The sequence below is a fragment of the Scatophagus argus genome, chromosome 24, assembly GCF_020382885.2.
Source record: "Scatophagus argus isolate fScaArg1 chromosome 24, fScaArg1.pri, whole genome shotgun sequence".
Taxonomy (NCBI): Eukaryota; Metazoa; Chordata; class Actinopteri; family Scatophagidae; genus Scatophagus; species Scatophagus argus.
The window spans coordinates 11,133,723-11,147,943 of record NC_058516.1 but is presented as its reverse complement, the minus strand read 5'-3'; the positions used below and the strand labels follow the sequence as shown (position 1 = coordinate 11,147,943).

The 14,221-nt window shown below is 40.1% G+C and overlaps 2 protein-coding genes across 2 annotated transcripts; both read left to right on the top strand.

Moving 5' to 3' along the window:
* The first annotated feature begins 441 nt into the window (after positions 1-441).
* LOC124055466 (gastrula zinc finger protein XlCGF57.1-like) lies at positions 442-3,863 on the top strand. The gene is made up of 2 exons (XM_046382360.1): positions 442-1,030; positions 1,601-3,863. Exons 1-2 carry the CDS (start codon positions 862-864, stop codon positions 3,019-3,021), a joined length of 1,590 nt encoding a protein of 529 aa, XP_046238316.1. The 5' UTR covers positions 442-861; the 3' UTR covers positions 3,022-3,863.
* Positions 3,864-5,015: 1,152 nt separating this feature from the next.
* On the top strand, positions 5,016-14,194 carry LOC124055446 (NLR family CARD domain-containing protein 3-like). The gene is made up of 10 exons (XM_046382316.1): positions 5,016-5,923; positions 6,034-6,381; positions 6,978-7,115; positions 7,374-7,452; positions 7,567-7,795; positions 7,901-9,704; positions 9,799-9,972; positions 10,814-10,987; positions 11,891-11,937; positions 12,078-14,194. Exons 1-10 carry the CDS (start codon positions 5,835-5,837, stop codon positions 12,611-12,613), a joined length of 3,618 nt encoding a protein of 1,205 aa, XP_046238272.1. The 5' UTR covers positions 5,016-5,834; the 3' UTR covers positions 12,614-14,194.
* The last annotated feature ends 27 nt before the right edge of the window (positions 14,195-14,221 follow it).

The following is a 14,221-nucleotide window of genomic DNA, read 5'->3' as shown; positions in this document are numbered from 1 at the left end:
AAGTCACCAGATTCACAGTTGGACTCAGTCATGTGACTCAAGCAAGTTCACACCTTTGCTGTTAACACTAAGCAGTGTGCAAGCTAAGATTTGAGTGTGGAGTGAAAGAATCGTTGGTCTCCTATTCTTGTGATCCTTATTGTACGACAAAAGAGCCCTGTTTGACAAAAAAACAAAAAAAAAACTTTCAACCTTAACTCAAGATCACTATTTCTTAATGTACAGCATACAGCACACGTAATGCCAGATTTGAAAGTGTCTCTCTTTTCAATTAAGTCATTGTTTACTTTTAGAAACAATTATTATTATTAATTATATCGATATATGTGTATCGAATTTTATTGAGTTATACTATTCATTACACAATTTCAATTATGAGCTGAAGTGACTCCTTTGTAACGGTGGAGGGCAGTATTACGCTACAACCTGCCGGAAATGCACTCGAGGAAGAAAGAGGAAGCGCTTTTCCGGTTAGGTCTCGCGTGGATTAGCATGAAGTACAGTCTAAAGCGAACCAGCAGAGCATTCGTGCATTGATAAATTCCTTTAAGTGGACTTTGGGTACACTTTCGTAATGTTTCACCTCCTGTAAACCCAGACTGCATGGAGATTAGTGTCGCTTGGTATCTGTAAATAGACGGAAAGAATTCGGCATTGCAGTGCTAGTCGGACTAGCTGCAGGAGAGACCAAGCTGTAGTTTTTCATGTACTCAAAACCTCCATAGCGTCTTTGGCTAGCTAGTTGGTAATGTACGGATAACAACGTTCTCATTAAGCAACACAGCATGCGCAAGAGTGGCCAAAACTGATTTAACGTAATGTACCCGAAGGAGAAGATGCTGTAAATTTGTAAAAACAAACATGCTTAAAATCCAAACCCTGAGAGCCTTTGTCAACCAGCGACTATCAGCAGCTTCTGATGAGATATTTGAACTGTTTAAAAGAACGATAGCAGAGTATGAAGAGGAACTTTTTCGACAACGCGCACTCTACGCTGCTTTCATTCCCGAAGTCCGGTTATACAGAGCAGGTTTGTACATTTATTCATTATTTATATCATTCGTTGTTCTCACTTCAAACTTCTTGGAAAGCAGCAATGACGTGATAGTAAAAGTAGTAATACCACACTGAAAGCACCTCATTACAAATAGGTGTTCTGCATTCAAAACCTGCTTTCAGAAATTAAGTTAAAGTGTGAAAAGTAAAAGTACTCAGTCAAATGGTGTGATGTTTTATGATATTACTTCTGTGTTATGTCTGTGTATGTTGCAGATTGGGTTAATTTTAACTACTCAACTATTCAATCGAGGCTTTTATTGTGAAAAATCTATAGGAAACGAAATTTATCAGCTGCCCAATTGTACCATGTGGCTGAAGTTTTAGTTCATTCATTGGTTTGATGTTAAATTTAGAAGAAGAAAAGTTCAGTGAGTTTAATATAAACACAATATGTGTAAGGATGAGTACTGAACATTCAAAACATTTGTCCATGTAAACATGTTTTTTTGCTATGTTTTACAATTATATCCACACTACTTCGCTACACCTAAAATGGAGATATTTGGAAATGCTGCTGACCTTGTTTAATTGTTCTCCACAGATGTCCAGCAACTGTTGGTGACTAAAGAAGAGGCCCCTCCTGAGAAGCAAGTGTCTGGCTCCAGTCTGGACCACAGGGACCAGCCGGAGCTGCCGCACATTAAAGAGGAACAGGAGGAACTCTGCACCAGTCAGGAGGGAGCGCAGCTTCAAGGGCTGAAGGAAGCTGACGTCACCAAGTTTATATTCACTCCTGTCGCTGTTAAGAATGAAGATGATGACGAAGGGGAGCCTCAGGTCTCACAACTATGTCAAAGACAAACTGGACTCGTGGAAACAGGTGATGGAGAGGGCTGTGGCGGAGCAGAACCGGTCGTGAACACTAATTTGCAACCAAATATCGATGACAGTGGTGATTGTAAGAAAAGAAGTGAAGCTCAGTCAAGTTTAAAGGTTATGGAAGAGGAGAGAGGGTGTAATATTGGTGAGAAATCCTCAAGCTGCTCTGAGTGTGGTAAACAGTTCCTTAAAAACTCAAATCTTAGGAGACACATGAGAATTCACACAGGAGAGAAACCGTTTAATTGCTCAGTTTGCAGTAAAACATTTATACAAAAGGTACATCTGACACAGCACATGGAACTCCACACAGGTTTGAAGCGATACAGCTGCAGTGATTGTGGCAAAAGATTCTCCTGGGTATATCAACTCAAATGTCACGAGTATGGTCGTTGTCGGTCCTCAGAGCTTCATCAAAGTCAGACTGAAGAGAACGGAGATGCGTGGCAATTGAAAACTGACGGAGAGGACTGTGGGGGATCAGAACCAGCCAAGATGTCACAATCCTCCGAATCTGAAACTGATAATAGTTGTGAGTGGGAGGAGACAAGGGAACCTCGGTCAGGTTTAAACGTCTTACAAAACAATGGAGTCCTAGAAAGTGATAAGGAATGTAATGCTGGGAAAACATCAGTTGACTCCTTCGCATGTGCGACGAGGTTTGGCCGCTCTGGACATCTGCAGGAACACGATAGAATGCAAATGGATTTGAAACCATTTAGTTGTTCGGTTTGTGGTAAGCGATACCCCCGGAAGAACTCCTTAAGAACTCACATGAGACTTCATTCTGAAGGAAAATGTTTCAGCTGTGCATTTTGTAAAAAAACCTTCCCGTGGAAAGGTGATGTAGTGAGGCACATGAGAATCCATACGGGGGAAAAACCCTTCAGATGTTCCGTCTGCGGTAGAGGATTCACGCAAAGCTCGGCTTTAGCCTCACACCTGAGAGGCCATACGGGTGAAAAACCCTTTACGTGCTCAGTTTGCAAAGCGAGTTTCACTCTCCGAAACACTTTGTCCAAACACATGAGAATGCATACCGGGGAGAAGCCGTTTGGTTGCAGTGTTTGTGATAAAAGGTTTACATGGCAACATTCGTTCAAAAAGCATAAGTGTATTAGTGCAGGTAGAGGAGGTAAATGAAGCTCCGGAGGTCCTTGTTATTCACTTAAAGTATACTGAAAGTGTCAGGTTTGAATCACATGACTTGGACTCGTCGCAGATTTGATGACTTTACGCTTGACTTGGATTTAAACACCATTAACTCTTAGGAGTGTATATCATTTCATCATGATATGTTGTTTCTGTGGACAACAATACAGTAATTGTTAGTCTGGCGCCATATGATTTAGATTTGGTTCAATGGAAATGTAGGAGCCAAACGCAATGTTATGGGGAAGCATGGTGACTCTGTATTTGTTGTGGGTACCACAGGGGGCGCTGTGGTCATTCAGGCCATAAAGGGTATATATGTAATGGGAAATCGGGTGCCATCAGGTGTTGTGTGACCCCGGAAGGGAAAGCGTTTTTTTTGACCGCTAGGGCATCTAAGGATGGGTACCATGCTGCCGCTGTTGCTCCCTGTAAGCATGTTTTAGCGTCAAAATGCTATTTTCTCAAGCCCTTCTAAAGCTAGTTTCCATATGACCCGATGATATAGATTTGATTTAATTCAGGGGCCTGTAATAGATATGAGCTGACACCATATGTCTGTTTCTCACAATATGTTACAAAAGAAGCAGCCGCCATTTTTTTCTGGTAAAAGTAAAAGTCTCCTTTAAATTGACTCCACTAACATGCATAAAACCTAGCTCAGTTGTCTGACTGCAATAATGCTAATACCATTCAAAATTAACTTCTACCAAATGTCAAAATGTGAGCAGATCTCTTGTTTGGTGAGTAAATCTGCTAAAGTATTTAACCACACTGGCGGGAAAATATTTGTACCAAAATGGTCACATAACAATAAAACTATGTTGAGAATATTTACAGTGTTTTTATGTCATTTATGGGTGTTTTTCCTTCTATCTTGTGCTCCATGTTGGAGTTTGATACACACAGGAGCGCCATGGTGCGTTCAGGTACACCTCGTAAACTCCGTAATCTACATCGCTTTGTACCGCAAAGTGTATGGGCGCGAACTGGGACGGATGTATTCAAGTGCGACTGGAAAACAAATCGCTTCAACAACAAAAATAAAACAACGAAGTACAGTTGGCAAAGCGAACAGATTGAAAACTACAGAGATGCAACAATTTGAAACTTGCACCAAAAAAAAAATGGCAGTTGTTGAACGGCGAGTTATGACTTGTCTGAGTTCAGTTCATTTGTGTGTTTTTGATCAAATTCAAAGTTTTTAGAATAAATTATTTTCAGTTTATTTATTATTTTATTCAAATGATTCGAATGTCATGTTGCCTTTAAAGCATCGGTTCAGATTAAGCCTGTTTCTATACAGTACAGTATATATACACATTTTCAGAATAAAGTACAATATCCAATATCAGCAACATGGCTGACCTTATTGATGATGATCAGCACATGCTTGTTTCTAATATAGGTTCACTCACACACATAAAATCCACATACAACCCATACTTTAAAATTTCTTTCTGCTGCACAGTGTGAGAAACATAATTAAGTAAACTACATCAGTACTGTTGGAATACCTCCTTCATTATTGCCATGATGCCATTTTCTCAAATGTCCACTAGATGGCAGCAGTGTCACACTGAACTTCATTCGCAGTCACATCCAACTTTTCCACTCACTTTATGAGCTGTGTAAGCATTTCAGCTTTATTTTCTTTTTACGACAAAATAAAGTACATCACAATCTGTCTGTTTAATCAACTCAGTTACCTATCTTCGTATTAGTACATGGAATTTGTGAATTTTTTCTCACTGGTAGTTAACGGATATGAGTAAGAAGGCTCACACGCCTCCGTGTTACTATCAAAATTTTTTAAAAAAAAAAAGTATATAAGGAAATTCACACATGAAAATAAATAGCAATGCAGTAAAGGAAAATAGGAGCACAGTGGGCACATTATGGCACAATTTCTGTTTAAAAAAAAAGAAAAAGCAAAGCGGATGCCAGCTGCCCGCCTCTTTCCCTTTACTTCCGGTTCCTGCTCTCGAGCCATCGTCGCGCAGATCATTTTCTCCGTTTAAACCTCCAACAGAAGGTAGCGTAACATGTCTGAACGATGTTTTCATACGTTTATCTGAGGTCAGAACTACATCTGGACAGTCTCTCTTGTGTAAATATGTGTCTACATATTAAGTCACTTCCTTCGTCCATTATGACGAATTTAAGGTAGGTAGAAAGGATCTTTTACCTGATTCGCTGTTTTTTTTGTTTTTTTTTTCGGCTCCGTTACAAAATGAAAGAGTCGTGACGGTTTCGGTTTGCTAAGCAGGCTTTGCTTTGTGGAGGGTTGTTATATTTCCGAGAAAAAAGGCTTCCTAAAGGACAGTCAAGGTTAATTAATTCATATCATAATCAGCTATAATGACTGATAGTTCAAAAGTTACCCCACTTTCCAAATTCGTACCCTTCTTTTTTGGGCAAAACTGCCAAGACAAGTTTTTTTTTCTTTTTCTTTTTCTTTTTTTTTGATATTCCTATACACACTACCACCTTCTCCTCCACTTGTCTATTCTCTCTGTCATTAACAGTTTCAGGTGACTCATTAACGACTCAGTTTCCACTGTTTTCAGCTGCTTGCAGCTTGTTGCTTGTGTGTTACAGTCGCCATCTTGTGGTCAGGATGGGGCACTGAAGGAGTGTTGACATTATTGTGCATCTCTACCTATCACTTATATGAAAGAAAAAAATAACAGCCAATCACTGGATGCGAAGGTGATATTTTTTCATATAAAAGATGATTTAATTTAATGTTTCCTCACCAGATAAAAGTGTGCAAGAGCTAATGTGGATGCGAGTCCATTAACATGAATCAGTGTGAGGACAGAGAGGAGGGAATCCTCCCCTCTAAAACCACGCTGGGTCGGGAACATGACTGCCAGACCAAAGCTCAGAGGTGAGAGGATCAGTAACATGTCCATGACTCGTCTCCATGTCACAGCTCAGCACTCAGATCACTTCACCATCATTATTCACTCTCAAAGCTCTTTGTGTGTTGTGTTCAAGTCTAGAGCAGCAGCACACGCAAGACTGTCCTGGACCTGAACCCAGCTGTGTGTCCTTCCAGAGCCACCAGTCAAAGGATTTTATTATTGATTTTAAACAAGGTCATCGATCAGTTCCAGAGCAGCAGAACACTCCAGGCTGTCCTGGACCTGAACCCAGCTGTGTGTCCTTCCAGAGCCACCAGTCAAAGGATTTTATTATTGATTTTAAACAAGGTCATCGATCAGTTACGGAGCAGCGGCACATACAAGACTGTCCTGGACCTGAACCCAGCTGTATGTCTTTCCAGAGCAACTGTTCAAAGGATTTTTTTATTGATTTTAAACAAATACATCTATCTGACAGACAGTAAGTTGCTTTTATGTTTTTGCTTTTTACATTTGTGGCGCCCTCTTGTGGTCGACTGACATCGAAATTGAAGTCTGTAGATGATTCTGCCACAGTTTTGCAATGATTGGCTCAATAGTGTGTGAGCAGTTGTTGAAAATAGCATTCTGTAGAAAATGAAGATAGAGTGGTGAAATTTTACATATTTCGACAAGAAGACCATTGAGCAAAGATGCAGATGAACTGAGAGATTAAAATGATAAGAGATTTTTTTTAGCTTATTACAAAGAAAGAAAGAAATGCAAGTGATACTGGTTGGACCTCTAATATACAACAACAAAAAAGTGATACCAGCACTGGCTATTAACCAAATTGTTTTTTTGAACATTGATATTAGCCCATAAATTCACAAGTGTATCCCTATTATCTGTCAATAACAGTAAAATTTTCTCAGAAATAACTGAAGTGACTGAAGACCGAAATCAATCAGCTTCACTTTTTATTGAACTTTGGTGCATTGATTGATCCTTTTTTGGTTTCTAGCTCCTAGTTTTTTTCCAGCAGACTTTTCCTTAAGACTAAAATGTGAATTTCTGTCCCTGGTGGTCTTCCCCTAGCAGGATCTGTAAGAGACCAGCCACCGCTGAACCTCTATCTGATCCTGAGTCTAAACTCAGCTGTCTGTCGTTCAAGAGTGAGCAGTCACTTGAGCGTTTCTACGATTTTAAAGGAGAACAACCCTTCCCTGCAAAGAGGTAAGCTGTTATAATAACTAAGTTTTGCCTTTTAAATGTGCTTTTGTGAAGAAAAAAAAAAGGTGTTGATCATGCTGTAACAAAACTACAAAACAAAACCAACATGGAAGCAATGACCACAAATGCAAACTGTGCAAGTTCGAGTTTTTAGTAATGTAACATAAATAGAAAAGTGGCAGTGATACCTGTTGGACTGTAATCAGCTGGAATGAACCATCACTGAGAGCCTGAGGAAATTTTGTCATGATTCTTCCACAGAGTTGACCAAAAGATCTCAGAGGTGTCCAGCGGTCAGCCTGCCCAGCAGCATCAAACACACTTGGACTGCGTATTTATGGTCTGTGCATGTACAACAGTTACTTTCCCAGCTTTTCTTCTCACAGTAACCTCCATGCTGCACTTTTTAGACCAGTATATGTAATTTGATTGTGTCATTCATGCAATATTCCAGCTGCTGGAGGAGAACATTGTCGCCTTTGTAAAGAATGAACTGAAGAGGTTCCGGAAGGTTTTGAGTTTAGATGACCCAGATTGCTTAGTAAATCAGAGGGAGGATGAGGAGATGTTGGACAGTGAGGAGGAAGAGCAGAGGAGGAACAACAGAGAGGCATTTCAGAGGATCACGGTCCACTTCCTGAGAAGAATGGGGCGGGACAAGCTAGCAGACATGCTGCAGAGCAGTAAGAGAATTTCACGATTTCAAGATTTAACGTGATGGATAAAAGGAACATTCACTAAGGTGAACTGTATGAAATATTTATTGATCTTGTTGTGTATTCATTCAGGAAGTCAAGCTGGAGTCGGTCTAGACTTGTCTAAACTAAAATCCAAACTGAAGAGGAAATTCCAATGTGTGTTTGAGGGGATTTCTAAAGCAGGAAACCCAACCCTTTTGAATGAGATCTACACAGAGCTATATATTACAGAGGGAGATTCTGGAGAGGTCAATAAAGAACACGAGGTCAGACAGATTGAAACAGCATCCAGGAAACGAGATGGACCCGAAACAACAATCAGACTTGAAAACATCTTTAAACCCTCACCTGCGAGAGTTAAACCAATCAGAACAGTGCTGACAAAAGGAGTGGCTGGCATTGGGAAAACAGTCCTAACACAGAAGTTCACTTTGGACTGGGCTGAAGACAAAGCCAACCAGGACATACAGTTCACATTGCCATTCACATTCAGAGAGCTGAATGTTCTGAAAGAGAAAAGGTACAGCTTAGTGCAACTTGTTCATCACTTCTTCACTGAAACCAAAGAAGTAGGAATCTGCAAGTTTGAAGAATTTGATGTTGTCTTCATCTTTGACGGTCTGGATGAGTGTCGATTTCCTCTGGACTTTCACAACAATGAGATCCTGACTGATGTCACAGAGTCCACCACAGTGGATGTTCTGTTGACAAACCTCATCAGGGGCGACCTGCTTCCCTCTGCTCGCCTCTGGATAACCACACGACCTGCAGCAGCCAATCAGATCCCTCCTAGGTGCGTCGACATGGTGACAGAGGTCAGAGGGTTCACTGACCCACAAAAGGAGGAGTACTTCAAGAAGAGATTAAAAGATAAGAAGCAGGCCAACAAAATCATCTCTCACATCAAGACATCACGAAGCCTCCACATCATGTGCCACATCCCAGTCTTCTGCTGGATCACTGCAACAGTTCTGGAGGATATGTTGAAGACCAGAGAGGGAGGAGAGCTGCCCAAGACCCTGACTGAGATGTACATCCACTTTCTTGTGGTTCAAACTAAACTGAAGAATGTCAAGTATAAAGGAGGAGCTGAGACAGATGCACACTGGAATTCAGACAACAGGAAGATGATTGCGTCTTTGGGAAAACTGGCTTTAGAGCAGCTGCAGAAAGGCAATCTGATCTTCTATGAATCAGACCTGAGCGAGTGTGGCATTGATATCAGAGCAGCCTCAGTGTACTCAGGAGTGTTCACACAGATCTTTAAAGAGGAGAGAGGACTGTACCAGGACAGGGTTTTCTGTTTTGTCCACCTGAGTGTTCAGGAGTTTCTGGCTGCTCTTCATGTCCATATGACATTCACCAGCTTGGGTGTCAGTTTGCTGTTAGAACAGTCAACATCCCAGAAATCTGAAAGAACAAAATATGAATCTGAGACACATTTTTACCAGAGTGCTGTGGATAAGGCCCTTGAGAGTCAAAATGGACACCTGGACTTGTTACTCCGCTTCCTGTTGGGCCTTTCACTGCAGACAAATCAGACTCTCCTTCAAGGCATGCTGACACACACAGGAAGTAGCTCCTTAACCAGTCAGGAAACAGTTGAGTACATCAAGAACAAGATTGAAGAGACTCCCTCTGCAGAGAAAAGCATCAATCTCTTCCACTGTCTGAATGAACTGGATGATCGCTCTCTTGTGGAGCATATCCAACAGTCCCTCAGTTCAGGAAGACTTTCCACTGATAAGCTGTCTCCTGCTCAGTGGTCAGCTCTGGTCTTCATCTTGCTGTCATCAGAAAAAGATCTGGATATATTTGACCTGAAGAAATACTCATCTTCAGAGGAGGCCCTTTGGAGGCTGCTGCCAGTAGTCAAAGCCTCAAACAAAGCTCTGTAAGTGGGATATATTTATCAATAAATTTCTATCTCTCAACTAGAGTGAAGGATAAACAACTTATTACTTGTTTCCTTACTGTTGCCTCTCCAGACTGAGTGGCTGTAACCTCTCGGAAAGAAGCTGTGAAGCTCTGATCTCAGTTCTCAGCTCTCAGTCCTCTAGTCTCAGAGAGCTGGACCTCAGTGACAACAACCTGCAGGATTCAGGAGTGAAGCTGTTATCTGTTGGACTGGAGAGTCCACACTGTAGACTGGAAAGTCTCAGGTCAGAATTCATCAATACATTCAACTGATGACCATTTTAAGTCTTGATTTACATTAGCTGATTAGCTATGTAGGATTATATCTGCTAATTTTTCCAAGGACATTTGACTAAATTTTTGCTTTCATTGATGAATTATTAAATGCAGGAGATAATTGTAAACATTTATTCTGAGTTGTATTCTGAAATGTAACAAAATTTACACCAAATGTTCACAGGAGAGGATAAAGAATACACTAGTTTCCTCTGTCTGGTGACTAATTTTATCTACCAGTGGGAAGTCATATTTTATTTTCAGAGTCCTCAATAATGTAGTTTGTAATGTAGTTTTGTTAGTCAGTTTTCCACTTTGGTTCTGATTGAAATGTTTCAGAAACTAATGGATGGATAGGGATGTGGGAGTGTGGTTCAGACCTTCATGATCCCCTGAACCACACTCTGGCTTTCATCTGGCACCATCATCAGGTTTACATATTAATTTGTCAATAATTTGTTTACAACCAAATACCTGCAAAATTAATAACATTTTCCACCATCCTCAGCTGTACTTTAAGTCTAACGCGGATCACCTAACAAGCAACCAACATTGTACCTGCAAAGCATGAAATCGAAACATGGAACAAGATGTCACGTTGTCATTGTGCTCTTACCATTTAGCTAGTATGTAGTAGTAGCAAGCATGACAGTAGACTCTTTAGATCACAATGTATTCACTATTAACTCCCTACATTAGTAATTGTATTTTTAAGTTATTTATTTATAAACAGTTTCTTCTTGTATTTGACGAGTAAAACCCTGCCATGATGATCTGCCATGAGCTATTTTTGTGTTTGTGCATTTGCAGGCTGTCAGGCTGTCTGATCACACATGAAGGATGTGCTTTTTTGGCCTCAGCTCTGAGCTCCAATCCTTCCCACTTGAGAGAGCTGGATCTGAGCTACAATAATCTCAGAGACTCGGCAGTGAAGCCGCTGTCTGATGGGCTGGAAAATCCAGACTGGAGACTGGAAACTCTCAGGTATGAAGAGGATGGCTGCAGCCATAGACAATCAGTATGATAGAGATGAAAGAGCTGGAAACATTTTCATTGTTGGTTAATGGTGGTGCTGATGAACATACAAACAATCATGTAGGAAGCCTTTTGACTTTATCAACACGCTGATTGAATAGGAGGTCTCCAAGAAAAGCATCTCCAGGAATAAAAATTTGAATTTTCTGTTGGAAATGATACATGCAAAGGAAACTGTCTGTCATTTTGAGAAATATATATATTTTTTCAAATTAATGTCATGTCAGCATAGAGATAGCTGTATTGTGTTTATTCTGGTTTAGCACAACAACTGGAAATGCTATCTTAGCTCCATTACATTTGAAAAAGTAAGCCTTCCAATAACACCAGAACAATAGTATTTATCTAAAACTGTGACTGAAACTGACAACTACTGGACAAGTTAGGACATTTGAGATATATAAGCTATATATATAAATATAGGCTATAGATATATGAACTGGATAAGCGGTATAGAAAATGAATGAATGAGCATTATTGTGATATATCTATATCAAATACAAAAAAACGATGCTTTCAGTCAGACTAATCTTTTTTTAATGTGGGCTTTCTCTCTTGTGAACTTATGTGTATTAATATTTCATTCTTTAAATATAACCAATGCCAATAACATTGCGACACTCCTGTCCTAATACGTTTTTGAGACTTGTGAGGTTTTGGATGGAAATAGTCTTGGAGTCATTGTCACCTGGTGTTATGATAGAGGTCTGTGCGTGAGTGGCAGACATGAAGCAGGCTGATTACACGTATTGTGAGTATTTGTAGTATTAGTATTTGAGAGTAATGTAATATCCATGTTTGCACGCTGAAATTAGATGTCCTGGTCTGACCCCTGTCCTGTCCTCTTTTCAGTGTGGAGCCTGGTGGAGTCCAATGGTTAAAACCAGGCTTAAGGAAGTGTAAGTGTAAAACAAAACAACACATCTTCAAACTGTGACATCACTCTTTCAGTTGTCTGATGCCATCACTGAATTGTTAATGAATGAACAGATAATAGATTAATAACGACAGCTGTATCGTGTCTCGTTCTCTCAATCAGATTCCTGTGAACTCACTCTTGACACAAACACAGTAAACAGGAAGATCAAACTGTCGGACAACAACAGGAAGGTGACATACGTGGGGGAGGTGCAGTCATATCCTGATCATCCAGACAGATTTGACATCTGTCCACAGCTGCTCTGTAGAAATAGTGTGACTGGTCGTAGTTACTGGGAAGTTGAGTGGACAGGAAGAGTTTCTATATCAGTGAGTTACAGAGGAATCGGCAGGAAAGGAGACAGTGATGACTCTGTGTTTGGAGAGAATGACCAGTCCTGGAGACTGATCTGCGCTGATGGTGGTCGCTTCTATGTCTGGCACAATAACAGTAGAACATCCATCCCCTCATCCACTGCCTCAAATAGAGTGGCAGTGTATGTGGACCATCATGCTGGCACTCTGTCCTTCTACAAAATCTCATCTGACACACAGATCCACCTCCACACCTACAACACCACGTTCACTTCACCTCTCTATCCTGGGTTTGGGTTTGGGTTTTTGGCTGGTTCATCTGTGTCCCTGTGTTCTCTATAGGAAGGAGTCTCCACACACTGGTGATATATTTTCTCAAGCATATAAGCTGTTCAAAAAAGGGGCAAGTTCAGAAAAGCTGTTACAACACAGACTCAAAACTTAGCGAAGACATTTGACTCAGTTATGGGGTGTAAATTGTGTTATTGATTACCTAACTGAGCACAGAAGTGATCTTCCTTGCTGTGAACACACATGTTGACTTGTGACTTTACAAAAGTAGGGTGACACTCATCTCATCTTTGAACAGAAAGGTTATGTGACATATGGAATATAATAGATAGATAGATAGAGATATATACATGTCATCTGTAATATATGGAAGGAATTCCATTTTGCCAAACACCTCCAATCAACCAAGAAGTGTTATATCTGAATGTTTGTTTTGGTTATAGCAAGCTAGTCTCCGTGCCAATATAGTTTTGTTAGCCTAAAAGAAATAATGTTACATCTCTGTGACTTGCCAGCAGTAAGTCTCAATGAGCTTTGTTTTAATAGTAGAAAAAGAAGATAGAGGTGTATTGATAGCAGAATTGATGTAGCAGAGAAGTAATGATTAAGAGGGACCCTTAATTAAAAACTAAGGGCCCATTTCCGTCAAGCAGTACATGCAAGCTTTGTTTGAGAAAAGGCTGCAGTGTGTTTGTATTGTATTATAACATTGTTGCACGGGAGTGACAACTCCTTATCGACCAATCAACAGACAGCACGGGGCGTGGCTTAAACCATACTTGTTACAGAAGGGTGCCAAAAATGTGAAAATGCAGCTTAACTGTTCCCTATTTGTCTTCAGTGGAGACAGCGATCTCTAGCTGTTTTTAAAGGTAGATAGGAAATCTCTCTGGATCCACTGAATCCTTTTTGGACCAACTAAATGCTTGGAAAGGGCACATACAGGAAGATATCTCCTTAGAGGTGTGTATGTTTGACAGCCCGTAGTCAAATGGTCAACACAAGCTATGACAATTTCATCTGCAAAATGCACACTTGTACAACCCCAGTCAAACTGCGTACAGAGAAACACTTTTGGTGCAATAATTAAATTAAATGCAATAATCAAAGTGACTTGAACAAATGTATCTCTACACCACAAGTTGATTATACTATCTACTTATCCAAACCAAAGAAAGCCTCAGTTAATATGTTCTACCTCCATGCAAAACTTCTTGTTGCATTTATTCAAGTAAAATGACATTTATTTAAGTAAAGTGACATATAATAATCTTGTAGTATTATCATGGAAAAATATAAGGAGACCATGCATTGGCTAGTGGCTCAAGGAGATGTCTTCCTGCTTCTCAATGCAGGAAATTTCATTCTTAAATGTAAAAGGAAGGCTTTCCATTCCATCTGAAAATCCTTCATTCACATTAGTATTACAAGGGACTGAAGAAATGAGTTTATTCAGAAAAAAAAGTGTTTGAATGTTGAATGGCTGGCTAAGGACAGGGAGGAATAGAAATCATTTATTTTAATATATTTTTTTATGTATTTTTTTCTTTTTCATCATATAGCTAGCTAGATAGATGTACTTTATTGATCCCAGGCTGGGAAATTACAGTGCAGCAGCAGCAATACACACAATGGTGATACCGTGAAAGAAAAAGAATA